The sequence below is a fragment of the Podarcis filfolensis genome (genome assembly GCF_964270895.1).
Source record: "Podarcis filfolensis genome assembly, chromosome: 15".
NCBI classification, from domain to species: Eukaryota; Metazoa; Chordata; class Lepidosauria; order Squamata; family Lacertidae; genus Podarcis; species Podarcis filfolensis.
Window position 1 is genome coordinate 30,908,382 of NC_139618.1, and position 27,281 is coordinate 30,935,662.

General features: G+C 46.0%; 1 protein-coding gene across 3 annotated transcripts in view; it reads left to right on the forward strand.

Annotated features, from left to right (window-relative positions):
- The window catches only part of KIRREL3 (kirre like nephrin family adhesion molecule 3), a 738,847-nt gene that overhangs the window by 647,454 nt on the left and 64,112 nt on the right, over positions 1-27,281 (forward strand). For all 3 annotated transcript variants that reach the window (XM_083588556.1, XM_083588558.1, XM_083588557.1), the window contains 2 exons: positions 18,415-18,563; positions 19,804-19,931. In XM_083588556.1, the coding sequence (XP_083444682.1) occupies positions 18,415-18,563; positions 19,804-19,931 (277 nt within the window). The remainder of the gene's footprint in view (positions 1-18,414; positions 18,564-19,803; positions 19,932-27,281) is intronic.

A 27,281-nucleotide genomic window follows, 5' to 3' on the forward strand; every position in this document is an offset into this window, starting at 1 on the left:
AGTCAAAACTTCCTGTTCCTCCTGGCCTAGAGCATCCTTCCTTGCATGTGACTACTAGGTGAGTGTGACCTTTCCAGACCTGGTAAAAGGCCAAGTCATGCTGCTACCTCTTCCCTTTTTTTCGACCTTCCTGTTCATCCTACCTGCTTCCTGCATCACCTGGACTGGACTGGACTGCTGGCTGCCACAGCAGCCCCCCCAGGTTATCTCCCATATGGGGTAAACCAGTTTGTACATGTTTGTAACTTTAAGCCTAAAGCCTGCCTTTAGGGATCACACTGTGCTCTGCCTGATCAAGAGTAAAACTACATTTTGTTACTTATGAATAAGACTTAGTGTCTTTATTCTTTTAGGAGGGATTCAAAAGGGGTCTTACCAGGAATATTTATTCTTTTAGGAGGGGTCTTACCAGGAATATTAGAACATATCTCAAGCTGGACAAGCCAGATTGAGTTGCTTATTGTCTTAAGAAACACACGGGTTTGCAACAAGCTTTCTGCTGTATAAGAAAGGGAATGCACTCTGCTAAGTGGAGAAACTTGTTAGCACAAGTTAGGAAGGATATTAATAAACAACATATCCTCTCCTGCCACCCTCAACATTCCCACATGTCTCTCTCACTGCCTTGCCTTTCCCCATCTTGTCCTGGCACAACTGCCCAGACCTTGAGAAGGGCCTCAGATGGTGATCTCTGAGTCTGGGCAGTTGTGCCAGAGCCAGTGTTATTATTTTTTATTATTACTTATTGAATTAATATGCCCATGCCTTCTTATTCCAGTTGACAGTCTAGGATCATGCAGGTGCAGGTGCAGCTAGAGGATCACAACTACCTGCAGCTACACCCAAGGCCACAGAACTAGCTTCCAACCTTTTTATAGTGTGTTATGTGGAATACTATACACTCAATTTCTTGTCTGAAATTGTTTCATCCTTTTAGAAAGCCACCTAAACCAGTATCTGTCATTATGCCTTGCAGTACTGAATTTCCTTGAGTTAATTGGCCAAGCAAAGGCCTGTGGTTTAACTAGTCTGCTTGTTATTCTGCTTGCTTGAGAATGCTCCTTCACTTCGAAATAGCAAGATAAGATTTTGTATAAACGTTCAGGAAGCAATTCTGCATCTCTTGCTTAAATACCAGTTCCCCAGTTTCCCTACCTCATTTTCAGGGTGTAAAGTTGTGAGGGATGGTCATTTGGTGATTTGCAGAGAGAACTGTGAAAGAGAGTGAAGTGGTCAACAATTCCCCCACTTGGCTACGAAAATCACAGGGTGATCATGGACCAGTCATTACCTCCCAGCCCAACCTACCTCTCAGGGTTGTTGTTGGGCTCCTTGGAGAAAAAGTGGAATATAAATGCAATCAATCAATGATAGATAGATAGATGATAGATAGATAGATGTTGAACTCCTTGGAGAAAAAGTGGAATATAAATGCAATCAATCAATGATAGATAGATAGATGATAGATAGATAGATAGATGATAGATAGATAGATGATAGATAGATGATATAGATAGATAGGGAGGGAGGGAGATTGGCTTTATGACAGAATAAGGGCAATCTGTCATCACTCTAAGGCAGTCTTTCTCAGCCTGGTACATCCCAGATATTTTAGACTACTATGTCTATCAACCATGATGAGAGTTGTAATCCAACAATATCTGGAAGGGCACAGGTTGGGGAAGGCTGCTTTAAGGATACCTAGGGGACAGAACAGAGTGGAAGAGACTACCAGTCACTGGGTATCTCTAGATCACTAGTAGTAGTAGTAGTAGTAGTAGTAGTAGTAGTAGTAGTAGTATTTGCATACCCCCCTACCTATACCCCATAGATCTCTAGCCATCATAGGAACATAGGAAACTGCACAATGCCAAATCAGGGTTTTAGTTAGCTCATTAGTTAACTACATGACTACATCATCACCCCAGGATTTCAGGCAGGAGTCTCTCCCATCCCTACCTGGAGAGGCCAGGGATTGAACATGAGATTTTCTGCATGCAGAGCAAACACTCTACCACTAAGGTATGGCCTCTCAAGTAGCTTGGATGTGTTGGTGGTAGTGGTGCTAATGAAGAACTGCAGTTTGCTTGGACATAGTGTTGTGAGTTATAGTTGTGAGTTTTGCATACAGGTTAGGAACACTGGAACCTATCATGGGTCCATCTAGCTGAGTATTGTCTATACTGACTGACTGTGTTGCTTCAGACAGGGGTCTCTCTTAGCCCTACCTGGAGGCAGCAGGAACTGAATCTAGGACCATATATTCTGCCACTGAACTACAGCCCTTCCCTTCATTGTCTTTGAACAAGTAGTGGGGGACAGCTAAGGGAGCAGCTTTGGTAAACTTTTCACCCTCCCCTTCCAGTGCCCCCCGAATTTTGAAGCAAAAAGATAAATTCTGCCTTGAAGGCTGATATATCAGCATGAAAGTCAGTAGTATGCATGTCCAGGACATCATTCGACCTTCCAAGTCTGATCCTCAGCTTGAACTCTGCATTAAAACGAAAGAAAGAAAGTTGAAGGAGAAAAATGCAACATACATTGTAATGTGATATCCAGCAAGGCTTCTCAAATAGTGTTCTTTGCTAGCTATGTGTCTATTAAGCCATTTTCCATATGAAGGCATTGCGTAACCTTGTGGGTGCCTCCCCTTCCCAATTCATAGAATTGTAGAGTTGGAAGGGACCATGAGGATAGTCTAGTCCAGCGGTTCTCAACCTGTGAGTCCCCAGATGTTGTTGGACTGCAACTCTCATCATCCCTGAGCTCTGGCTTTGCTAGCTAGGGGTGATGGGAGTTGTTGTTCAACAACATCTGGAGACCCACAGGTTGAGAAAGGCTGGTCTAGTCCAACCGCCTACAGTACAGGGATATTTCACCCAACATGGGGCTCAATTCCTCAACCCTGAGATTAAGAATCTCATGCTCTTCTGACAGAACTATCCCTTGGTAATTTTAACGGACAGAAAGGAGCAACGGGGGAGACAAATGATTGGGAAATGTTTGCCCTGCAACTGATTTATATAAGGGTTCTGATTCATCTAAGAGAACTGTACAATCTGTGTGGAGCACAGGCGTGCAGCTTCCACACCTGAAATATTGCTTTGTTTAAGGAGAAAGAGGGGAAAGTAGCAACAGCCGCAGGGGCAGCAGGCAGGGGAGGAATGACACTAGGATTACAGGATAAGTCATCTCAAGAACTGCTGCAAGAGGGAAATTTATATAGTCCAGAAACAGCCCTGGGCAACGCCATCGCAATCTATAAATACCTGCAAGGCAACAATATAAATGAAAGTAAAGAATTGCCCATGATCTCTGAAAATCATAGGACAAAGAGTAATGGCCTCAAGCCAAGGAGAGAGATAATGAAGCTGGCTGGATAGTAGAAAGAGCAACACTAAGGGACTCCCAAGGGATGTGACAGAGGAAATGTCACAATAAAGGTTTAGGAGCCAGAAAAAGGGGGTGTCTGTAGGCAGGGCTATCATGGAGAGGACTTTGGTTGCATTAGGTGGGGGTGGTAAGTCTATGGTGCCATTAGCCATGAAAGGAAGGACCACAGCTCAGTGCTAGAACATCTGCTTTGCGTACAGAAGGTCCCAGTTTCAATCCCCAACAGGCAGATTTAGGAAAGACTCACTGTCTGCAAACATGTGGACAACACTGAACTGGAAGGGCCAAGGGTCCAACTCAACATAATACAGTTTTTTGAAGAAATAGAGAGAGAGGTTGTTTCTTCAGCCTTTCATTTTGCTGTTATTTCAAATGTATTTATTTTATTACACAGAGCAATACTTCTTATCTCTAGCTGCTGCACATCATTTTCTTCTCTTTGTAGCTTCTTCTCACCCCTCCTCAAGAGTCATTGCAGTAGAATGGGCAGAGCATTGTGTTGAGGAGACTCAGGTTCAAGTCTCCATCCAGTCATGAATCTCACTGGATGTTTCTTAGCCTAACTACCACACTGGGTTCTTGGGAAATAAAAATGTTTGTGTGGGAGACGAAAGGTAGGTTGTGGGTTGGTAAAACACCACACACAAAATAATTTGCAGACAATCATTTGCAGCAAGTTTGTTTTTCTGTAGTGTTGTAGCAGTGTGCAATCAGAAAACATGAGGGAGGAAAAGCACAGAGGATCGAGGAGTTGTGTCCAGCTGGTACATGAACATCACTTTAGTTTGATCAGAAAGAGTCAGGCTTTTGCATGCACTCAGTCTGGGCAATTACAAAAGGCTCAAGGGCAAAAGGTAGCTCAATTGCAAAAGGTAGGGCATCCACAAGGAAATGAACAAGGGCGTTCACATTTTCAAGTATCCCTATTTTGAAAAGTTAAAAAAAAAAGAACAATGGGGGATTCCTACTGCATTAGTTCCACTTTCCTGACCAGATCGGACCATTTGGAACTCCAAACTCTGGGGAGAAAGTTGGGAGAGGGGAATGTTGGAAGCATCCTGTTCCCTTCAGACTTGTGGGAGATAATGCCATGTCATAAAGTCCCATGTTTTCACTCACAGAAAGGCAAGCTTTACTACTCATCATAGGAGCAGGTACGGTGGTCACTTCAGCCTGATCCCTTTCTTACCTTGCTTGCTCTCCAGGATTTCTCTGCCCCATCAAGCTTTGAGCTATTGGCCCACTTTCTCCCCCTACAAGGAGATCTTCCTTGAGGCTCTTTCCCCAGAATCAAAGCCCTTAACTCCACCTTCTGCTGCAAACATTTGCGTTACCCCCTCTACTGTCTCCTCCCTTGAATGGGCCACACTCTCCCCTCTTAAGGCTTTGGACCACAGACTCCAGCCCTGTCCAACCCTTCCTCTTGCTTCCTCCATCTTTGTTCCTCTCCAACTCCACCGGGACCATTTCTGCTCTGACTAGTCCTCTGACATTGGCTTCCTCTTTGGTTGGTCCACCCTGGTTCTCAGACTCACCCATATTTCGATACACATTTGAGAACTACATGGGACTCCAGCTTGGCCTGTTTGCAAGGCATGTGCTGATCTCTTGTGGTTTGACTAGTAGATGAGAAACTCCCATTCTCCCAGGTGGTCTTTGTGAAGGCTGTTAACAGGAATGGCTGCATTCCTTGCAGTCATTTGCGTCTTCCTTGAATTATCCCTTACAGAGCTGTCAGTATAACTAACTTCTCGGCTGTCGGATGCAAACTCTTCCTTGCTCTAATTACTGGTTCATCATTGTCCATAAAGGAGAACATCTGCTGGCAGCTCCCACAGCAGCTGCCTTCTTAAGGCTTTGCTTCCTCTCCAGAGTGTTCCTTTTGGAGCTGGGGGTGGGGAGGGGGAAGGCCGCTCTGTATTCTCAGATATGTCTTCATTGAATCTCGCTGTGTTCAGGTACAAAGCCTGCCATGGGTTTTAATTCATACAGTCATCCAGCATGGAGGAAATAAATAAATGGCAGGCACCCAAACACATTCTCTCCACACAGATTCAAATGAAGGTGTGCAGTGGCTTAAGAGGAGTCTGGCTTCTGTTCTTCTGTGTGACTTCTGAGCTGGCACTCAGCAAGGCATCCTCCATTCCAACAAAGCGATAAGAACATTAGAAGAGGCCAGCTGGTTCAGGCCAATGGTCCCTCTAGTCCAGGATCCCGATCCATCACTACAGGGGATGGAGGAGGAATTGGCTTGATCTGCTTTTTGTAATGGTCCAATCCAATTTGATGCCCCTCAACTTGTTGTGATTCAAGGACCCGCCACCCGCTTGGGGATAGGAAAGACACCTGGACACAGTACATTAGGTTAATGGGCTAAAAAAGGCCACAACTTTATTGATTACAGCATGTGAGAGGTATTGGCTTAGGCATTGGATAAAACAACAGAGCGTGACTCCACCCCCTCAGGGAGGGGTGAGTCTAACAAGGGTTAACCACCAGTGGGAGGAGCCTGTTGATGCAAATACAACTGAACGCTCCCCCTGATGTCACTGGGGGGTCGTGCAGCGGAATGGAAGGGAAGTGCTGCTGCGGCTGCATTTGAGTGGCTAAACCCCGCCCCCAAGCCTCCACCTGGTTGGTTGGCTACCTGGGGGCGTGGCGTGGCACATGCATTGTCTCTTTCTTCAGATCTCTTTTCTACAGATCAGTTACATTTGTTGTGAGACATTGGTGATATATGCAGTATAGGGTTGGGAAGAAAAGGGGGCGGGAGAGAGGGGGGTGGGGTGGTAAAGCCTGTGTTCTTTTACTTAGTGTATACATGGGTTTTTTGTGTCAGGATCACTTAGGTAGGTTCTCTTTCTATTCACCTGTTATGTTTCCTTGGTGATGAGAGATGTTGGGGTGGCCTAGGGTGTGGTTGATTGTCTTTGGTTGACTGCAATGGGATTTGTTTGTGCACGTGTCATATTGAATCATACGCTGTCAGTGGGTTCGTGTTGTTGTCTTGTTGGGCTGTGTATGTGATGAAGGGGGGCCATACTGGAGTGAAGGCATCCTCTTCTATTTCTCCCCGTGTCAGTTTCATTCTATTAGTTAGCTTTTCTAGAAAGGCTGTTTCTAAGGGGATATTTCTGATCCTTACATTTAGGTGTCCAGTGTCAATCTTGGAGCAGGCTAGACAAAGTGGATTACCAAGCGTGCTTCATCAAAATGCACAGTTCCTTATCATCACATAACACTGGCACCCGTAGGCCCCGTCACATTTCACCTCTTGCAAAGTGAGGGCTTTGCAATCGGATCACAAGCTAGCTGGAACAACCACAATGTTCTTTCCCACGCAGACTGGGAGCAGCCCTATTTGATGATTGTGCTCCACGCCCAGGAAGGGAAGAGACACGGGGAGGCTAGTTATTGTGCCCCGTAAAAGACTCGCTTTTAACTTAATCACCCAAAATGGGACTTTCTGCACAATTAGGTGCTCAGTCCCCGAAGCATTCTGTAATCATGCTGATAGGAACTAATTAACTTTGGCTTTTCATTTCATGGATTCGAGCTTCTCATTTACTCTTCCCATTGGCGGGTTTAAAGCAAGGTGAAGAGCAGCAGGAGAGGCATTTTGCAAATGCCCTAGAAGAGACAAACAGAAGGACAGGGGGCAGGTGTTTGTTTTCTGTTTTAACCTGGGAAAACTCAACTGGGAGGTAAAGACGGCGAAATGAGGGAGAGCTGGGTGACCACTGGATTTTAGGCATCTACCCAGATCCATTTTAGAGAAGAATCATGAACACAGGAGCTGAGGGGGACCATTTTCTGCCTGAGGGCACATTTTCTTCTGGGCGACATTCCAAGAGCCACATGCCAGTGGTCAGCAGGGCCAGAGGCAAAAGTGGGAAGAACAAGAACATTTCTATGGTGAGCTGGTTTGCACACAAACTCAGACACACCACTCTGTCCTCAGTCTAGGTGAGCAAGAGGTACTATCAGAGCTCAAGGGCACATTCCAGCCATGCAATAAACCCCAAGCAGGGCTGGTGAGGGATGTGGCTGGGGAGAGTCCCAAGGGCCAGATAGAAAGCCTGGAAGGGCCACATTTCTCTCTCTCTCCCCCTCCCTCCTGGTTTACAGTGGTACCTCGGGTTACAGACGCTTCAGGTTACAGACTCCGCTAACCCAGAAATAGTACCTCAAGTTAAGAAGTTTGCTTCAGGATGAGAACAGAAATTGTGCTCCGGCGGCACGGCAGCAGCGGGAGGCCCCATTAGCTAAAGTGGTGCTTCAGGTTAAGAACAGTTTCAGGTTAAGAACGGACCTCCGGAACGAATTAAGTACATAACCCGAGGTACCACTGTATTTATTTTTAACTGAGTGGGTTGTTGTTGATGCTGTTGCCGTTGTTTAAAAAACCTTGGCAATGCCTCACCTCTCAGGGAAGTGGGGAATGCGTAGTATTCCAAACTTAGGTAGACACTCCGGTTTACAGCAAGGACGAGGAGAGCGGCATTCAAAGCACAAAAAAGTGCTTCTCTCATGAGCTTGTTGAATGCAAGGCCAAAAATAAAAGCAAAGTCACTGGATTAATTATTAAAGGAAGAAGCGGGGGAGGGGGGAGGCGGAGAGGGAGCTGATTTACTTCTATGCACACCCCAATCACACAGCGGGGGGGAGAAGCTGAAATGGCTAGTCAGCATCTGTTGGAGGCGTGAAGATAAATGAGTGAAGAAAGGAGATAAATGCATACAAATTGAGCTCACATCTGTACCGTTAATATATCTCTTTTGAAAAGCTCGTGTCATCAGTTGGAGTGCAGAGCCCTGCTGTTCAACCCACCCCCCAGCCCCCACCCTTCGGATTTGGACTTTTAACCACAGGATCGATAACAGTCCGGATCTGGTGGCTCTCGCTTCCCTTCCCCATTGGCAGCTCAGGTCTTCCGCAAGCCCTTTTCACATGGTCAGAGACACAGGCTGAAGCTGTGCAGGTGGAGAACCAGGATCACACCCCACTGTCCCTGCTCCTGACCTACAGTGAGAGCTGATCCATTGGGACAAATTGGGCACTCCCCCACCAACTTCAGTTTACTCATCACCCAGCCTCTTTGCACACAACCAGTCCAGAGGATACCACTGCCTACCAGCTTCCTTTAGTGTTGCCATGGTAGAACTGAGCAGAGAGGAAGGTGGGGACCAAGCTAGGATTAGGTGGCTATTGCTGTCAATGGCTCTGTCTCCCTGCCTCTCGCCCCACCAGTCCTAATGGGCACCAACCACCACTGCTAACCTGCATGCATTCTTGGGCTCTGTGTGCACTGAATAATGGCTATGTTCTACCTCTACTTTCAGAGACAGTATACAGTTTCTGGGAATCACAAGGGCGAAGTGTGCTATTGCAGTCGGCTTCTGCTTGCAGGCTTCCCATCAGCATCAGATAGGGCTACAGCTTAAGAAGTAACAAGTTAAAAAGCGCAAGTTCTGTTTTTGCTTGGGTGCGTGGGCACTCCACTTTCTACATCTGCTCATTGGGAGAATACTCCATTTATTCCCAATCTGCCTCTCTTGTTCCATAACTGCTAAGCTTACTCCAGAGTTCTAACGCAGCACTGTCAGGGGCTTTTTGAAAGTCTTAAGTACACAATGTCATATGAATCACCTCCATCTACTGTATATGCTTGTTGCTGAGAAAGGGACTTACCCTTGCAAAAGCCATTCTGGCTCTGCTTCAGCAAGACTTGTTCTTCTGCATGCTTTTGGACACTCTCTCTCCTTATGGTCAGAAACACTGTTGAGAGAGGGCATTTGCACAAGCCAAGTATATGTGCATACAGATCACAGGCCTCAGACTCTAGCCTTTTTGACAAAGTGGGGGGGTGGCTGTGCAGGTCCAGGAGCAGGGGACAGCAATGCACCATTTTGTTATCACTGTTTACTTTCCTGCCACAGCAGTACCTATTTATCTACTTGCACTGGCATGCTTTTGAACAGCTAGGTTGGCAGAAGCTGGGTCAGAGCAATGGGAGCTCAACCCATTGTGTGAATTTGAACAGCTAACCTTCCGATTGGCAAGCCCAAGAGGCTCAGTGGTCTAGACCACAGTGCCAACCATGCTGTGTAAATGTTACGGTGCTCTGTTGCGCCAGAAGCGGTTTAGTCATGCTGGCCACATGACCCGGAAAGCTGTCTGCGGACAAACGCTATCTCCCTCGGCCTGAAAGCAAGATGATTGTAGGAATTGGGTGCATCATGCATCTAGAAGTGGGAATGGTTGGAGTTAAGAGTTAGAATGGCAGCATTAGACCAGAGCAGTGGATCATAATTACATCCAAGTGCCAAAAACCCAAGTCTAAACTGAATTCAGTTAAGGGCAGATCTGAGTTAGGGGAAGGCTCAGTAGCAGGGGTGGCTAATTGTTCTCCTTTGGATACTGCTGGGCTACAGTTCCACCAACCCTGGCTAGGTCATGCCGGATAGGGTTTATGACTACTGGAGTCCAGCAACATCTGGTGGGCCAGAGGTCCCCATCCCTGGTCTACTAAGCACCATCAATTGAGCCTCTCTTTCTGATATAAACATGCAGATTTCTCTGTTGTGTCTCTCTTCTATTCCTCTGTCCCTTCAATTATTATTCATAATGGAGAAAGCTACAGGGCCCTCCAGGTCAAACTATTTGTCCATCTGGCGCAGTATTGTCTACTTGCAACTCTGGGGAACTGGTCGCCTTCCAGATTTTGCTGGACTACAGCTCCCTTCACCCTTGATCATTGGCCAGGCTGGCTGGAACTGATGGGAGCTGGAGTCTTAACAATGTCTACCAACTTCTGAAGGCCCACAGATTCCCCACCCCTGCTCTGATCTGACTGACAGCACTTCTCCATGATCTTAGGCAGAGGTCTTTCACAGCACGTTTCCTCTGATCGCCCTAACCAGAGATACCAGGGATTGGATCAGGAATCCCCTGCGTACAAGGCATGTACCTTACTACCCTGCTAGCCCAGGGATACATGGCCCTCCAGGCCTTTCTGGCTGGCCCTCAGAATTCACCCCAGGCCATGCTCATCACCAGCCCTGCTTTGAACCCCAGCAGTTCTTGCCTAGCTGGAATGTGTCCTTGAACTCTGGCAAGGTCTCTTGCTTGCCTGGATGGCGGATGCAGAGTGATGTGCAATCAGTCCCTCCGGCATATCTTCTGTTAGACCGGGTTGCAGTGTTGCCATGTTGCATGGCTTCTGCGGGACTGCGAAAGCCCTTGCCTTGCTAGCAGATTCAACTCTGCTTTCCCAGCAACGGCGACCGAGTTTCCTTTCATTCTTTTGCTGCGTTGCCACCCCTGCTCTCCTGCTCCGTTTCGAGGTGAGGCATTCATTCTTTTTAAAAAAGACGCAAACACAAAAGAAAGTTACAAACAAACGAATAAATAAGCTGTCGACATTTGAAACTGACCCCTTTCCGCTCACAGGTTAATATTATTATTCCTATTTATAGCGCTCACATTTGTAGTGCTTAGGGCTTCGTAATGTCACCTCAAAGTGAAGCTGCATTCCGCTGATTTTTATCTGGAACAAATGACATCAAACTAGAGACTGAAAGGGAAGCGTACTTTAAAAGCTAATTGATGGAAATTTATTTCAGAGTTAGTACTCAAACAACTGGGGCGGGGGTGTGTGGAGTGTGTTGAGAATTGCTGCTAGTTCTTTTCTTTCCCTTGCATGGTGAGTTCCCGTCCCCCCGCCCCCCGTGGAAATAAAGACACATGACACAATTATTTAAGGTTAATGGGCTAAATATGGTCACAACTTTATTGGTTACAGGTGATGAGCGGTATTGGCTTAGGCATTGGTCCTAACAGACTATCCGGCTTCATCCTGTCTGCTTGAAGTCCAGGAAGGGTTAACCACCAGTAGGGGGAGTCCTGCTGATGCACATCAACTAGGAACTCCCCTGGGGTCACCACTCGGGGGCGTACCTTAGGCCCTCACCTCCATAGGCTTCGGACAGGGCCACGCCCCCCAGAATCCTTTATCGGACTACCCTTCAATATGCGGGGCAGGTGATGGCGCTTCCTCCCCTCTTCCATCTATAATACAATACCAATACGCCCACAATCCCACCTCCTCTGCAGGGCGGAAGTGGCTTTCCCTCCCCTCCCCTCCCCTCCCCTCTCCTCTCCCCACCACCTGCAGCTCACTTCATTCAGTAGACTCAGCCAAGACTAGGCTTAGGTTGGTGGCCCTCCCAGCTTGGTGCCCGAGATAAATGCCAAGCTCGGCAAACCCTAAAGCCGGCCCCACACCCAGAGGCGGAGCTAGCTGCTCCGGTACCTAGAGCGGCGCACATGCTGTGCACCTGGGGGGGGGGTTATCCGTCTGCGGGGGTGGGGCTAGCATCCCAAGGGGGTGCCGCCCATGGTGAGCATCCCGGGGGGTCGGCGCAGGATGTCATCCCCCTCAGGGATGACACCCGGGACGAACCGCACCCACCACACACCCCTTCCTCCACCAGTGCCCACACCCTGATTCTAACATGGAATCCACATTTCATGTGATAATTATGTACAGTATAGTACTGTTACACTCTTGTCTTCACCCATGTAACAGATGACTGGCAGGTGTGTATGTACTTCACTACCTCAATTTTTATTTACTTATTTGTATACCGCTCATATGTCCAAATAGCTTCTAAGCTAGGGTTGCCATAGTTCAAAAAGTGAAAATCCAGCCAGAAAAGTTGTTGCGCTTCTTCTTCCCCAAAATTGTTGGGCTATTTCTGAGGGAAATAGGCAAAAAGGACACTGACGACATGGACAATAACAACACCATCAGGGCATTGAAATATCCTTAATTAGAATATATAATAAAACAAGCTGGTTGTAAAAAAGAAAGAAATAAAAGAAAGAAACATGACAATCAAAACAGGTTTTTTTAAACCAGTTGGAACAATGTGATCAGAAGTTGAGCCCGGGTGCCTTTGTTGGACCACTCACATGTTATAAGAACAACCATGTATCATTCCCCTTACTGTGTTTTCTGCAAATAACATCAGTATGCCATAGTTGATACATCAAACGTCATAGGAGCCAACTCCTAGGGGCCGCGATTAGCATTCCCATTCAAAAAGGGGGGTGTACTGTGGGGCGGGGCTTACCTGGGCCCCCACAATATTTTATTCAAGTTGGCACCCCTATAAAGTGTGAAACTAGTCTCAAACACAGTGCATTTCCTTCCAGCACCAGTTGGGACTTCTCCATGGTGGCCCCCTGATTATGGAGTGCCCTCCCCCTGAAAGTATGGTGTTTCAACTCCAGGTTAAAACCTCCCTGTTTCCCTGGGCATTTCTGGGATGTTAGCCCACTGCTCTAATCAGTGTGTTTGGAAGTTTAATTTTATATTTTTAACTGCTGTTACTTTGTTATGATGATGGTTTTTATTGTTTTAAATTTTTTAAGTGGTTTTGTAAACCTGCCCTGAGATCAATCGATGAAGTCAGGTTTAAAATGTCCTTAATAAATAAACATTGCTTTTAGCAACAGTAAATCGGTTTAATATGCTCCAGTTCCATTGCTCAAAGCTTAGCTACACTGATGGGTTTGCAGGGGCAAAGAGTCAGGACAGGAGATGCCTCTCCCCTCTCTCTTCATGTGGTTACATCTTTATGTAACAGGAAGAAACTATGTGTGATGCACTATCCTGCCTTGTGCTAGATATTTGCATTTCTGATTATGACCCACAGATAGCAGTGATACTGTGTGTGTGTGTGTGTGTGTGTGTGTGTGTGTTTCAGTGCTCCATCAGCGCTGCCTCTTAATGCATGCTGCTTTGGGTATCAGGCCTAATTGAACCATGTCCTCATCTTCCATAAGACAAAAGTTACTGAGTGATGAGTGGATTGAATTTCAGCCAGCAGATACTTATGAAGTTAGACTGGCAGTTGATTTTTATATGACTGATAGTTTACTTTGTACTAAATTTAAAATCTTACGACACCCATATTGTCAAAATGAATTATTCATTGATGTATCGTACATTAATCTGGTGTTGTAATGATGTATTGGTAATGTGGTGTTCCTCTTGTGTTGTGAGCTACTTTAGGCACATTATGTAGAAAAGTGGCATCCATATTATTATTATTATTATTATTATTATTATTATTGATTGCAGATGCCACCATGCTTTTTAGGTTTCCGCCCCGCACCCACCTGCCCCCCAGATCATCTTAATCTAATCTCTCGTACACTGTCAGTTCCTCCATATATCCATCTCTGACATCCCCAGTGTGGCAGGATGCCAGATGGTGCCCCATTAGGTCACATTTGCTTATTGTTTGGTAAACAGCAGTTTAATTTAAGTGCTGAGTTGACAGCTTGTCCTCAAAAGACAATTTTCACATTGCAATGTTTCAAATGCCAGCTTGGCTTTCTAGTATAATGTTATTTCAACTGCCTTAAAGGGATAAAGTTCCCTTTGATTAAAAAAAGGAGGAGGGGGGAGCCCAGGGGAACTGAACTGTGTGTTTTGATGTTGACAGACCTGAGTGCATGAACTGGCAAACCTTGGACTGGATTTTCCCAGGCGCTTTGGGGCTGGCTACGGGTCTTCTTGCTTTTATGAGCCTGGAAGCTCAGCCTGTCCAATAATCATCATGACTGGCAGAATTCTCCCCTGTTTGTTCTGCGCTTAGCAGTGATTTAGAGGATGTGTGTGTCGGTATCAGCCAGGTTTGCAACCAGGAGCTGCTGGAATCCATTGTACGGGTGTTGTGAGCATTTAAGCACCAGGTGCTCATATTAGCGAAAGCCCTTGATAGAATGTTTGAGGGCAGGATCCAGGTAAGCATGGCTAGGCTCATTTCTACCCTGCAGTTTGTCCCTGTTGCAAGCATCATGATTAAGCGAGCACTGCTTTGTGCTATAAATGTGCATATTCACTTGCTGAATCTCTATTCTGGCCTCTGGCCCTTTATTTGTGATTCATACAGAACATAGCCTGGCTTCAGCTGCCTATACTCTGGTAGCCTCCAGGTTAGACTACTGCAATGAGCTGTATATGGGGCTGCCTTTGGAGACAGTTCAGAAATGGCAGCTAGCGCAGAAGGCAGCAGCTACATAGATTGTTCACAGGAACAAGAAGGTGTGAACACGTACCACTGCTTTGTTTCCAGGCCCAATTCATGAAGTGCACTCCTGGTACTTTTCTTTTCCTTTGTAGCCCTAGCCGCAGCTGTGAAGGAAGGTTCTTGAATTCAAGCCCCAGATGCAAAGATTGCTGCAGAAAACAGGGTTGGTTCAGTGCCAAATGCACACCCAATTTTGGGCAGGTGTTGGCTCCATTCAGGAGCTCCTGAGTTGAACCCATCCCAGCGGGACTTTCTATTGGCACCAAACTTTAAAGGCACTGACTTGCAGTAGAGCAATCACGAGTGCATTCTAAGACTCTAGATTGTTTCTCTGCAGCCTGTCATATGACAACAGATGTGGGGAAGAGGGGCATGGCTGGAGGAAAATGGCCTCCTGGGTGAAATTAAGAACCAACGGGAGTCCTAATTTGGCCCCTAGGTCAGTGTTTCCCCATCGCTGACATAGAGAGACATGCTACCCCATGTCTTAACTTTGACACTGAGGACCCATCTGCACTGTGCATTTAAAGCAGCATTGTATCACTTGAAACAGTCATGGCTTCCCCCAAAGAAACCTGGGAAATGTAGTTTCTTAAGGGTGCTGAGAGTTGTTAGGAGATTCCTATTCTCCTCACAGAGCTACCGTTCGAAGAGTTCTCCAGGAAGAGGGATTGATTCTCTGGGAAGAAAGAATGCTTAAGAACTGTAGCTCTGTGAGGGAAATAAAGGTTTCCTAACCATTCTCAGCACCCTTAACAAACTACAGTTCCCAGGATTCTTTGAGGGAAGCCGTGTCTGTTTAAAGTAGCATGATACGGGTTTAAATGCATGGTGCAGTTACAGCCTGAGGCACATACCTGCTAGGAAGGTGAGTGGGGGTGTTTTTCTGCCAACTTATGGTGAGAGTTGCATCATGGTGTCTGTCTGACTTATTTTGTACAAATTTCTTGTTGCAATAACATATGTCTGCAAGTTGGTTCCAGAAAATGAAACATCTGTGCACATGGAGAGAAGTGAACATTGTATGTTGTGTGTATGACTTTGTTCTCTAAGTACCCAAGCAGAGGTTTTTTCCCCTAGGAATGGATGAACCAACCTATTTCTATCTGGGGTCAATTTCACAGTTGTAGGTCTGTTCCATGCTTTCTTTTGTGGATTGTTTATAAAAATGCACAGCCAACCCCCCCCCCCAAAAAAAATCACGTTTAAATTGTTCACACTTTCCCCCAAATCACACAGTTTATACAAAATGCAATTGTCCCGTAAAATATCCATTTGGGGACACATTTTTAACAGGAGTTGTTTTGCAAAATCAGGAAAGATGCATAATCCAATGGGTAGCTGCTTCCTGACCCCTGCATAAGCCTGGGACCAACAAATTAGGTTGCTCTGTTTTACAATGTGGACCAAATGAATTTCTCCTCTATTCCACATCTCCCACAGCCTTACACGCTGAGATCACAAAAGGCTGAGGTTTGGGTCTTTTGCTCTCTGTATGTAAATCATATGTGCTACCCCTGAGCTGAGGTCTCACCCAGTTTATTTTAGGAACTGCTCTTTTTAAATGTGAAAACCCTGCAATTCAGCCCCCTTCCCCATTCACACACTTTTTGGATAACAAATAACAGTTGGTGGCTTTCTGCTACATTGCCAGAAACAACAGGTTATATAAGTAGGTCAAGAAAGAGTCAATTATAAGAGAACTTGTTCAGTTAGCAGAGATGGATGAACATCCTAGGATGACTTAGTTGGAATCTGCATTACAGATGGTCTCAACCCCAGGAGATAGTTTAGCAAAATCTTCTACCGCTGATATATTCCAATTCCACATTGTCTGCAGATTCAGCCATCTGTGGCTGAGAAAAAGGTGTTTGTCGTGGTAAAATATCCCCAGCAGAAGAATCTGGGTGATGTTGAGCACATGTGATCGGAATGCAAGTGGTTTAGAATAGCATGTATGTCCAAGGGTTGCACTGGACTCTTGAGTACGCAAGACATACTTTTTTTTTTAAGGTCTGTTCCATTAAGTTCAGTTCATTAATTTACATTATCTGTAGGTCAACCCTTTTTAAAAAAATACAATCCCTGCATAAGAACAATCGTTACACGTTACATGCATCACCTGGCCTACAGCACAAGCAATTGCAATTTCTTTCAACAACTTATTTCTTTGTTTCTTAGTCCTTTTTTCACTTTTGGTTTGGTTTGCTGCTACTTCTCAGTGTGTGGGATGGTTTCCATGCTCACATGTTATCTCATTTCATTCTCAGAGCAACCCAATAATATGAGTTAAGCAGCAAGGGAAATGAGTGTCCCAAGGATACCCAGTGAGTTTCATGACTGAATGGGGATTGGAACCCAAGTCTGACTGTTGTAAGCCCAACACTTTGACCCAGTGCACCACACTGGCTCACAAACCCAGGGGGAGGGAACTCTAGGCCGGGGACCAACACGACCTTCCAAGTTTCTTTGTCTGCCTCTCTTTGTCTGACCTGGTCTCTCCAGGGCATGCCCCTCTCCCCAGACCACACCCTTATTGACCCTGCTTTGCACTCCAACCATTTTTGCCTAGCTGGAAAGTGCCATTGAATTCTTGCTTGTCTGGATGGAGATGGCGGGGAGGGGGAGAGTAGCCTACTATACAAAGGCACCATTTGTTGCTCTACCCATTTTCCTCTGGTCCTGCCCACTGCTGTTATGTGGCCCTCAGAATGTTGCCCTTAAGGGAATGTGGCTGAAAAAGGCTTGGCACCCCTGCACTGTCTATCCCTATCCAGACATTCTCTCTCAGGTGTTTTCCATCATGTGTGTTGGGAGAGGAAGAACACACTTGCTGACCTCTGTCCCCTCCTTTGCATTCCTGATGATCCAGTCTTTTAGAGGCTGGCTGCACCATTTAGAACCCTGCACCAAGCAGGGCTCTAAGTCACCCGAGGAGCCTCTACATGCAGTGCTGGCTCCCTGATTCAGGCATTTAGCCCCAATGCATGGAGGCTGATGGGGCTGGGTTGCCAGGTGTAAGAGCAGCAAGCACCCCCCACACCAGGCATAGGCAAACTCGGCCCTCCAGATGATTTGGGACTTCAATTCCCATCACCCCTGACCACTGGTCCTGTTAGCTAGGGTTCATGGGAGTTGTAGTCCCCAAACATCTGGAGGGCCGAGTTTGCCTATGCCTGCCCCCCATTCTCCCCCATGATGGAAAAACATGAGAGGGACCTCTTGGATGGGGCTACTGTTATTCAACAATTGTGAGGAGTAGGAGGCAATCCCTAGATTATTTTTCATAGAGGGCCAATAAAGGTGCTCTTTGAGGGCTACTCATAATGCCACCGCCATGAAGGGTGCTTCACATGTTGAGTTTCCATGGCATGGTCAGCGAGTGCATAGTGCATCTGCTTTGTGAAAGCTAAGCAAGTCAAGGTCTGTATGGGAGGCTGTCATAGATTCCTAAATCTGGCATTTGGAAAAGGATGAAAGGCGGGGTGTGAATGTACTAAATAAAATAAAATAAATAACGGGCAAGCAATTTGCACGGAGGGACTCACCATGCTGAACCAGCAGTTCTATGTTGACATGGGTTTAAACAAATCTGTGATTGACTGACTGACGGCTGATCCAGCACTTTTTATCCATCTCTCCACAAGCCACCAGAAATGAACAGTGTTTGCTGGCACGGAGAAATTTGCTGGAGGAGCTTCTGCACAACAGTGTTTCACACAGAGTGCAACATCACAACCTGTACTTGTGTACCAGGCCTGGGGAGTGGCCTGAATTGGACTTTTATCCCTGTGTCCTTAACTTGGTTTTGTTTTGACACCTCCTTCCCTGTATGGTCCTTGTACAGTGAAACCTGTTTTATGTGGCAATGCCTTTGTAACATAGCCCTGCTCTTCTCCTTGTTGTCTTTCTGCAGGTGGGCCAAAAAGGGACACATTATAAAGGAAGCATCGGGGGACTCTTATGAGACCATTGTTGACCATACCTATTTTTTTGAACCAATCTCTTGCGAGGTGACCAACGCTTTAGGCAGCACGAACATCAGCAGGACAGTCGATGTCTATTGTAAGTACAGCTCAGCTGCTGAACCATCAGGAGTTTATGTGATAGGGCTAATCCTTCGTAATTTGAGAGTTGCCTTGTGGGTGATAACGGTGGAGATTCTTAAGGGAATGAGATGGACAATCGATTCATCAGTGGTGAAAAAGGAAGCCAGAGAACGGACCTAAATAATAATGGTCCAGCTGTTGTTTTGGTTAACCTTCACCTGGAAAACCAGGCACACATCAGCCTTTTGTGCTAAAGGTGGAGAAGTTTTGTCCTGCGCAGTAGCAAGTCACCATGAAGTGCTCTGAATGGGACAGATGCAACCCTCTACAACAGGGGTGGGGACTCTTTTTGACTCAATGCACCAGATCCTCATCTGTCCCCACCCCTGCAGTCTAGCTTCGATGGGTGGATAGGACAACCTACCTGTCAATTATCTGACATCAGGTTGTCCTTGGCACTGCACATCCCAAGCTCATGACAGCTGACTGGTTACCAGGTCCTTGGGAGCCACAGTGCAAGGCCTTTGGGGTCAGCCTATGCTTGTCAGTGCTGAGCAAGGAACTGCAAAGCTTCTTCCCCATGAGGAAGCCAATCTAGCCTCATCTCTACTTCCCCCACACCTGCATGGCATATCCTGTCAGGTGTGGGGCAGGTGGGCAGGGGAAACGACCTTTCTGAGCCAAATGGGCCCATACGCCAGAAGTTTTCCACCCCTGCCCTCTGCTTTGATCCAATTTTGTCTGCTAAGACTACCCAGTACCCAGTGCACAGAACTAATGCAGCACTGGAGAGGCAGGCAGAATTGTAGCTTGGCAGTGCCTTTGTACCACAGACCATGCCCAGGATGTACCACCTGCCCACGTGGCAGGTTGGCTGCTCCAAGCTAGACTGCCATGCCCATTCAGGCCAACAGCCTGAGACTCTTTCGTAACTCCTAGGGACCCACAGTTCCGGAACTATGAAAGTGATGCCTTAGTCACCCTATCAGAATGATTTTCTGTTTTTGTGAAGTTCATGTGTTCATATGTTCAAAGCTACTTTGGAAGAGATGGAATAAATGTCTCTTCAAGCCTCCATTTCTTCCTCTGGTCAAGAATCCAAAGCCACAACAAGGGAGAGATCTAATTCATGCATTATGTCTCTCCTTGGGTGATTGCATGGTCCCTTATTGCCCTTCCCTTACCTGCTATGAAGAATAGTTTTGTTGCTGTCCTATTCTGCAGATACCTATTCTGTGACAAATCTCTTATTATAGTTGGGCCACGCATGATGACGGAACCACAGTCCCTTCTTGTTGACCTTGGATCAGACGCTGTATTTAACTGTGCTTGGATCGGAAACCCGTCGCTGACTATCGTCTGGATGAAGCGGGGTTCGGGTGTGGTAAGGATGCTTAAAATCAGCTCAACATTTGAGGGGAAGTTTGAGGGCTGAGTGCCGAGTGCCCTCCAGACTGGTGTTTTGTGTTGTGTCATTTTTGCTATTATATTCTGCAACATGTTCTTAACACAATGTTGTGCTGGATTTATATTGGGTCGTCCACACATCATTCTGCTTTATTTTTTATTTTAACTTTTTGCAATACTTCCCTAGTGCCACCACACGTGCACTATACTTTTAAAGCAGTATCACACCAATTTATTAATAATAATAATAATAATGATAATAATAATTGAATTTATATACCACCCTATATCCAGAGGTTCAGGGCAGTTTACATAAATTTAAACAGTCTTGCCCCCCCCTAGTATCCTGGGAACTGTAGTTTGCTGAGGGAGATGAGAGTTGTAAAGCGACCCCATTCCCCTCACAGTGCTACAATTCTGAGTGGTTTAATAATCAATCCCTCTTCACAGGGAACTCTGGAAATTGTAGCTCTGGGAGCGGAATAGGGGTCTCCTAACAACTCCCAGCACCCTTAATAAACTACACTTCCCACAATTGTGTCTGGAAAGGCTATGGCACAGCAAAAGTGGGAACGGAGAAGCCCCCATAACATTTGTGGTAGGAAAGGTCACAGTATTTCAGCAGGAAGTTACAGGATATGCACTGACAGGAAATGGAGTCATATAACCACCCTGAAACTACTAGAGGTGCAACCAGCATTGAAAGCAAGATCAAATTTGACCACTCCAATAGCATCAAGAGTGTAAATCATCGTAAATGTAAATATTGTAAGTATAAGGGATGCTTGGAGGGGGGGCTCTACTGAGTCAGACCATTGGTCCATCTAGCTCAGTTCTGGCTACACTGGTTGGCAGTTACTGTCCAGGGTTTCAGGAAGTTGTCTCCTCCAGACCTACCTGGAAATGTCAGGGATTGAACCTGGGACCTTCTGTATGAAAAGCAGGTGTTCTGCCACTGAGGCACAGCCTCTCCTCAATATTGGTTCTTGCAGGCCCAAATGGTGGCTTCAGCTCACATGACATCATTCTCTTTCTGCCTTTATTGCCTAGAGTTTTGTGGCAGGTGGGTGCTCTGTGCATTGTAGATATCATGCTCGTCTCACAAAGTGTAGCAGGTATGAACATGAATCATAATTTAAATCTGAGCTCATCCCTAAGACTGGGTTAGCCTTTGATAATCTCCTGCCTCATCACCAGCCCTTCCCCCACCCGCCCATCTACAAGGTAGAGATAAGAATAATGGGCTGCTCTTCACTGTAGTTGTAATGAACACCAAGGTAATGCATTGTTACAAAGAGATAATCTGCAGCAGGAAGTGAGGGGGGTTGTTTTGTAGCACATTATAGATTGAATAATAATAATAATAATAATAATAATAATAATAATAATAATGCCAGAAGACTGAGCAGTACAGGAGATAGTTGTGTACCATATCACTACATCCCATGTGAGGTTCTTTGAGTGGTTGTGGAAAGCCTGTGAAAGTAAATATTGAGTAGTAGCAAAGTCTAAGTCATGGAGTGGACTCTTGGATTTGTTCATTGGATTAATCCTTTGCTCTCAGCCTCGCTGCTCTTGCTTTCTGCTGGCGATTCCCACAGCAGCAGGATCAAATATCAGTGTTATTTGCAGTTCAGAAGGGACAACAAGCTGTTGCTGAGCTGGTAGATCAAACATGTGAACGATCTGTGGCCCACCTTGAAATATACAAAACTGGGCATGCCTGCTGCATCCTGCAGTTAACTCAGAGCGTCATTATTGTAAGGGGGGGGGCAGCTGGGATTCTGAGGAAACTTGCATTCTGTAGTCAATTCCACATTCTGTGTGATTCTATCCCAGTGTTCACAACCAGGGCTGGCCCACCCAGGAGGCAAACTAGAGCAGCCACCTTGGACAACAGAATCCTGCAGGGAAGCACCCCCACAGGGACCCCACCCTGCTACCAGGTTCGCATGGCAGCATCTTCTGGCAAAATCTCATGAGATCTCACCAGAAACTGCCACCGTAGAACCCCAGTCAAGAAAGCTTTCGCAGCTGGGGAGGCAACAGTGTCTCATTCTGCCCCAGTGAAATGGGATGGGCCACCCCGGATTTTATCCCAGTGTTGAGAACTGTGCAGTCACCTGCCCTTTCCATTCTGCTGCTGTGTAGTGAAGAGGCTCATTATCTCACTGCCTGGAGTTCTGGGCCTGGCAAATGTATGGATGTGTTTGATCACTTTTGGACTTCCAGATAAGAGCAACAGGAGGCAGCAATTACACTGGACTGACTGACATGGTCAGGACAGTGCCCTTCCATTCATTCCACATATAGAAGCTAATCAAGCCTGCATTCAACACTATCAATGGAGCGGTGTCTGCCACTGCATTAAGGGGGCAGCAAGCTAGGTGAGGGAGCACACATAGTGGGCCGTTTGGCAGAAACAGTACTGGCCTTCAACATCTCTCCACCGTAACCTGCACTCCAGCATCTGCCACCCAAGGTGCCTGCCTCGCCATCCCTAATGGAAGGGCCGACCTTCCTCGGTTGCAAGCTGCACTGGTGGCAGCAGGCAGTGGTGGCTGTCCAGAGATGGCAGTGAATGTTCTCAGCACTTTCAAAGAAAAGAGGGAAAATTTTAGGCCAGGAGGTCAAGGAGGCTGATTTATGTAACCGGATTAATACAAAAAAAATGAAAGGTACGTTTCCATGGCAGTCACAGCACTTTCCACATTTCCACTGCTCAAAGGGGATCTTTGCAAAGTAACCCTAATAGAAGTTGAATTGATTCCCATTATGAGCAGCATCTGGGTTAACCAAAGGCCAAGGCAACCGCTTTGCCTCTTTGTGACAGGTGGAACTTTGTAAACCATCTCCACGTTTGGCTCTTTTTGTGAACAGTCCTTGCTTACAGAGCACTGCACAGCTAAAGCTTAAGGACAAATAGCCTCCTGGCATCAACCCAGTCCTGGATCCAGTTTCCTAGGACTGTGCATGCCTATTCATCACCTAGGAGCTTCAGCATGCAGTGATAACTTGCATGTGTGGACGGTCCATCACAGATGCTGTATCACCAGTAGTCATTGGTGCTCATTGAGACTAGCATGGTGGAAGGCAGAGAGACCAACAGTAGGTGGAGCCACTCCCTGATTAGTTGTAAGTAAGAAGACAGGTTGAGGTTGGTGGGGCAGTGCCTCATTACCCTGAATTGACCACCCTCCACTGAATATTGCAGAGAAAGCATTCATCAATATGCCTTTATGCAGTGGTTTTCAGGAGTTAATTCAAGCAAACTGGTGGCTAATCATCAAGTGTAGAGTAGAACTAAGTGTTGAGAAATCAAGAGTCTAGCATGCATGTATGAACCAGCTCAGGTCATGCTAGAGATAAAACCCAGGACTTGGCTTTTCACATTCACTTATTAATATCCTATCTATACCTGTGCAGCTGTTTCAGTGAAAGTGCTGTGAGTAACTAGAGCAGGTGAAAGTCACATTACACCTTAATGGAGGGAAGTCACATGTACTTCTTGGGGCGCAAGAGAGCTCAAAGTATGATACTACAAGGTCATCTACATCCTAAATATTAATGAGTGGGCAAACAGATCTTAAAAGAGCAGGTAACAAGAAACCTTCTATGTTTGTGTTTATTTTGACCCCATGATATAGTGTAACAAACACCTTGAACACAATATGCATGCATAAGAAGGAGTGCCTATGGAGTTTCAGGAATTCAGAACCCATGATTCAGGTCTCCTCAAGCATACAAATCTGTTTGCCAGAAGTGGTAAACAATATGAGCACATATAAAACCAATACAGATAATATTAAATAGTAGGCATTGGGGATTCATGAGGTTGAACTCAGCTTTGCAGGTTTTACAAAAAAAACTAAAGCCCTTGTTTACAATGCCTGAGTTACCTTCAGATACATGGTTCATTCAGGCATATCCATTCTGCAGCCTTCATCTGGGTATGCAGGAATCCCAAAGTGGAATGTGGAGATAAATGCACTCCTGTGCTATGGGCAGCTTGATTTACAAATGGTTTGTGGGGCTGTGGACCATAAAATCAGACTTATTTTACAGGAACAAATGCATCAGGCCTCCAACAGAAGCCAGAACAGTTCGGTGGGGACAGTGAACAGAGTCCTTCACTTTACATACTTTTGTTCCTTTCTTTCAGTTCCCCCAAGCCATTCATTTCTCATCCATTCCCTCCTCTTGACTAGGACCCTTGGGAGGAATTGTGCTGCATTCCTGTGTACATTTACCTGAAAGTAAGCTTCAGAATATAATGGATATCACTAGTAGTCACTCAGCCCAGCTGTACTTCAATAACTTGACATGTGTTCTGCTGCTGCAGAAGGAAGGATAGAGCCCTTTTGAAACTAACAAGCCAGGAAGGTCTCCCTGGCCTTGGGCATTGTGATGTTGGGGCCACTCCACAACTGACTTGAAAACTCACCTCTACGCTTAGCACCATGGACAGCACTTGATCTGGTCTGACAAGTGAGCTGGGTCTCCTAAGACTTCGTGTCTTGGATAGTGATTGAACAGAACCTGCCAAGTGTTGCTTAGCCTTTGAAGAACTGTTTTACTGTTGCTGTCCTTCAGATCACCTCCACAGCATAGAATTCATGCCCTTTTCAATGTTAGAGCTAAGGTCCCTTCCCTGTGCAAAAAAGTGCACTGGACATTTGTTTTCTTCTAATTTTATCATTTATCTTTTTTCTTTTCAGTATTGATTGGGTAAAGGGAACCACCACCCCTCTTCGTGACCCTTATCTCATTTCTTTCTTTTGGGTTCTGAAACATCCTGCTCAGCATCTCCTTCTCAGCCTTGAACAGATCAAGTTAGAAGTCTGTCTTTTCGGGTGTTGGGAGGTGTTACAAATGACTTGCCTTGGAAAGGCAGCTGTGCAGTCCTCATGGCCTTTCCTTTAGCTCCCTCTAGCTGACAAATGACTGCACTGTGCAACTCCAAGGACCACATAGCTCTAGACAAGATGACAGTCTACACAGAAATGATAAAAGGCGTTAGTGCTGATCCATTTCTGCCAGGGGAAGGCAGAATAACCATGCTGTTCTGAGAGAATAATCAGCTCACCTGAACACACTTGAGGAAATTATACGTCCATGCTTCAGTCCTGGCTCTGTTCTCCAAAGATAGCCCTGCTCCCCATTCTTTATCCTGAGCCTGCTCAATTCCTCTCAAGGCAGAGCATCCCAATTTCCTTCTCATGCCATCTTGCTGCTCCCTGTAGTAGGCAGGGGCCCCTTAAAAAGCCTCTTCACTCATCAATCTTATTCCCCATTCATCGGCTGAAGGCTTTTCTCTGAATTTTGCAATGCAGTTCTCTTTATGTGGCTTTTACCCTTAAAGAAGTTTGGAAAGCAGGGTGAAATTGAGGGGGTGGGATCTTTGGATCACTTTACAACTGTAAAGGGTCATAGCTGAGTGACAGAGCACATACTGATGCATACAAAATGCATACACATACACATGCATGCAAAAGGATTCAGGTAGGTCCAGGACAGACCACTGTCTGAAACCCTGGACAGCTCCTGCCAATCAGTGTCAACAATACTGGGCTACATGGATTCATGGTCTGACTCAGCAAAAGTTACTTAAACAACCTCTCCACAGTCAGGTGTCAAATTACTTTCTCCCCATCACCGACATGGATGTTCCTGAATCCCTGCTCCCTGCATTGTTGGAAACTGTGGTGGGACATTTGCAGAGCCCTAGATTTGTCACTTCTAAAAAGAACAAAAAACTAGACTCTTTCAGTTTCAATACTTTTGCAAACACAGTAGTTCCGATATGAGCAGCCTTTGCAATATCTCTGAGTACTGCTAAGGGCATTAAGTGGTTTGCTAAGCATCAGTGTAAATTCCCAGAATGAGCAGAGGAATTGGCTGCAAGATCAGGCACTCGGCAATGCCAACAGCTAACGTGTGGGTTTGTGTTTACATAGCAAGCACATGTTGGAAAGGCAAAAGGAATCAGGCCTGTCAGGACACCATCCAGACTCCTGCAGGGGAAGGTTGACAGGTGCCTCTGCTTTGCCCTGTGCAGAAAGGTGAAGGGGCAGCATCACCCGATATGTAAATCCCAACACTGAAAGTTAATGTCTGCCCGCTGTAGCTGCCAATAGATCCTGACAGTTCTCTTATATGTGGAAAATTAGCCATCGAGCCTCAACTGTTTCTGCAGGCAATTAGAAAGAGTTGACACTTAAAGGCCATATTTGTTTTAGACTCATCATATTTCTAAATACCACAGGAGCTTGGATTTTTCTGACTGGTTTGCATTAAAGTTCCCTGATTCAGCACTTAGGAAGCTTTAATAAAGCTGCTGATTGCACCAATGTGGGCAAGAGGGCCATGTTCCTGGCAGTGTGGATTGCAGAAGGGTCAAAGAGGCAGGGAGCCAGCAAATCTCTGCCAGGGTAGGACCGACTGCAGAGAGTAAGCAAATCTCAGAGTGTCCATCTCCCACATCAGTCTATCTGACTCAGGGCTGTTTTACATGTTGCATTTGAATGGTGTGGTTGTGGTCTCCAAAGCAATACCTGTTTCAGATATTTCACAGGAAACGTAATGTGAAAAACCACACTGCTGTAGAATCTTTTAGATGCATTCCTGATGCTATTCACAAAATTCAGGGTGAAATGACAGACAATAGCGCAATAGGTGTGAGAACACAGCATGCCATTCTCCACCTTGAAGCCACGGGGAATGCAGTTTGCAGGGAACACAGGGAGAGGTGTTTCAGCCTTCCACCGCACCCCCCTGCAACTTACCCTTCCCAAGCTGGGTTTCCAAACCATGTTTCTTATGTAAAGTGGTGGGAAGGTGATTGGAGTGAGTTTCAGGGGAAAGCAGCAGGTGGGCTATGGATGCAGCACTCCCTGCTCACATACTGTATTCTCCCCAGAAAATGAATATATCCATCCACTTTGCAGCCACTTTCCAGGGTTCCCAGACCTGTATTTGCCACTAAATGTCCCAAAGACTTGCCAAATATAATCTATAGTTTAAACATTGAAACATACTGCCAGTGTTTGCTGTTCTCCTTCATATGCCCAAATCAATTTATTATCAGCTGTGGTTTGGTGTATTTCAAAGTTGAGATGAGCTTCTAAATGGAAAGGAACCTTTCAACTCCACTTGATTGAATATAACACTTATTGATCTACCTGTTGGGATGGGACCATATTTTAGTGGTTGAGCAAAGCACATCCATGGATACAAAAGATCACAGGTTCAATCTCCAGGTAGGACTGTCTGAAACCCAGAAGAGGTGCTGTCATCATAGTAGACTCTGATGAGGCTTCCCGAACCT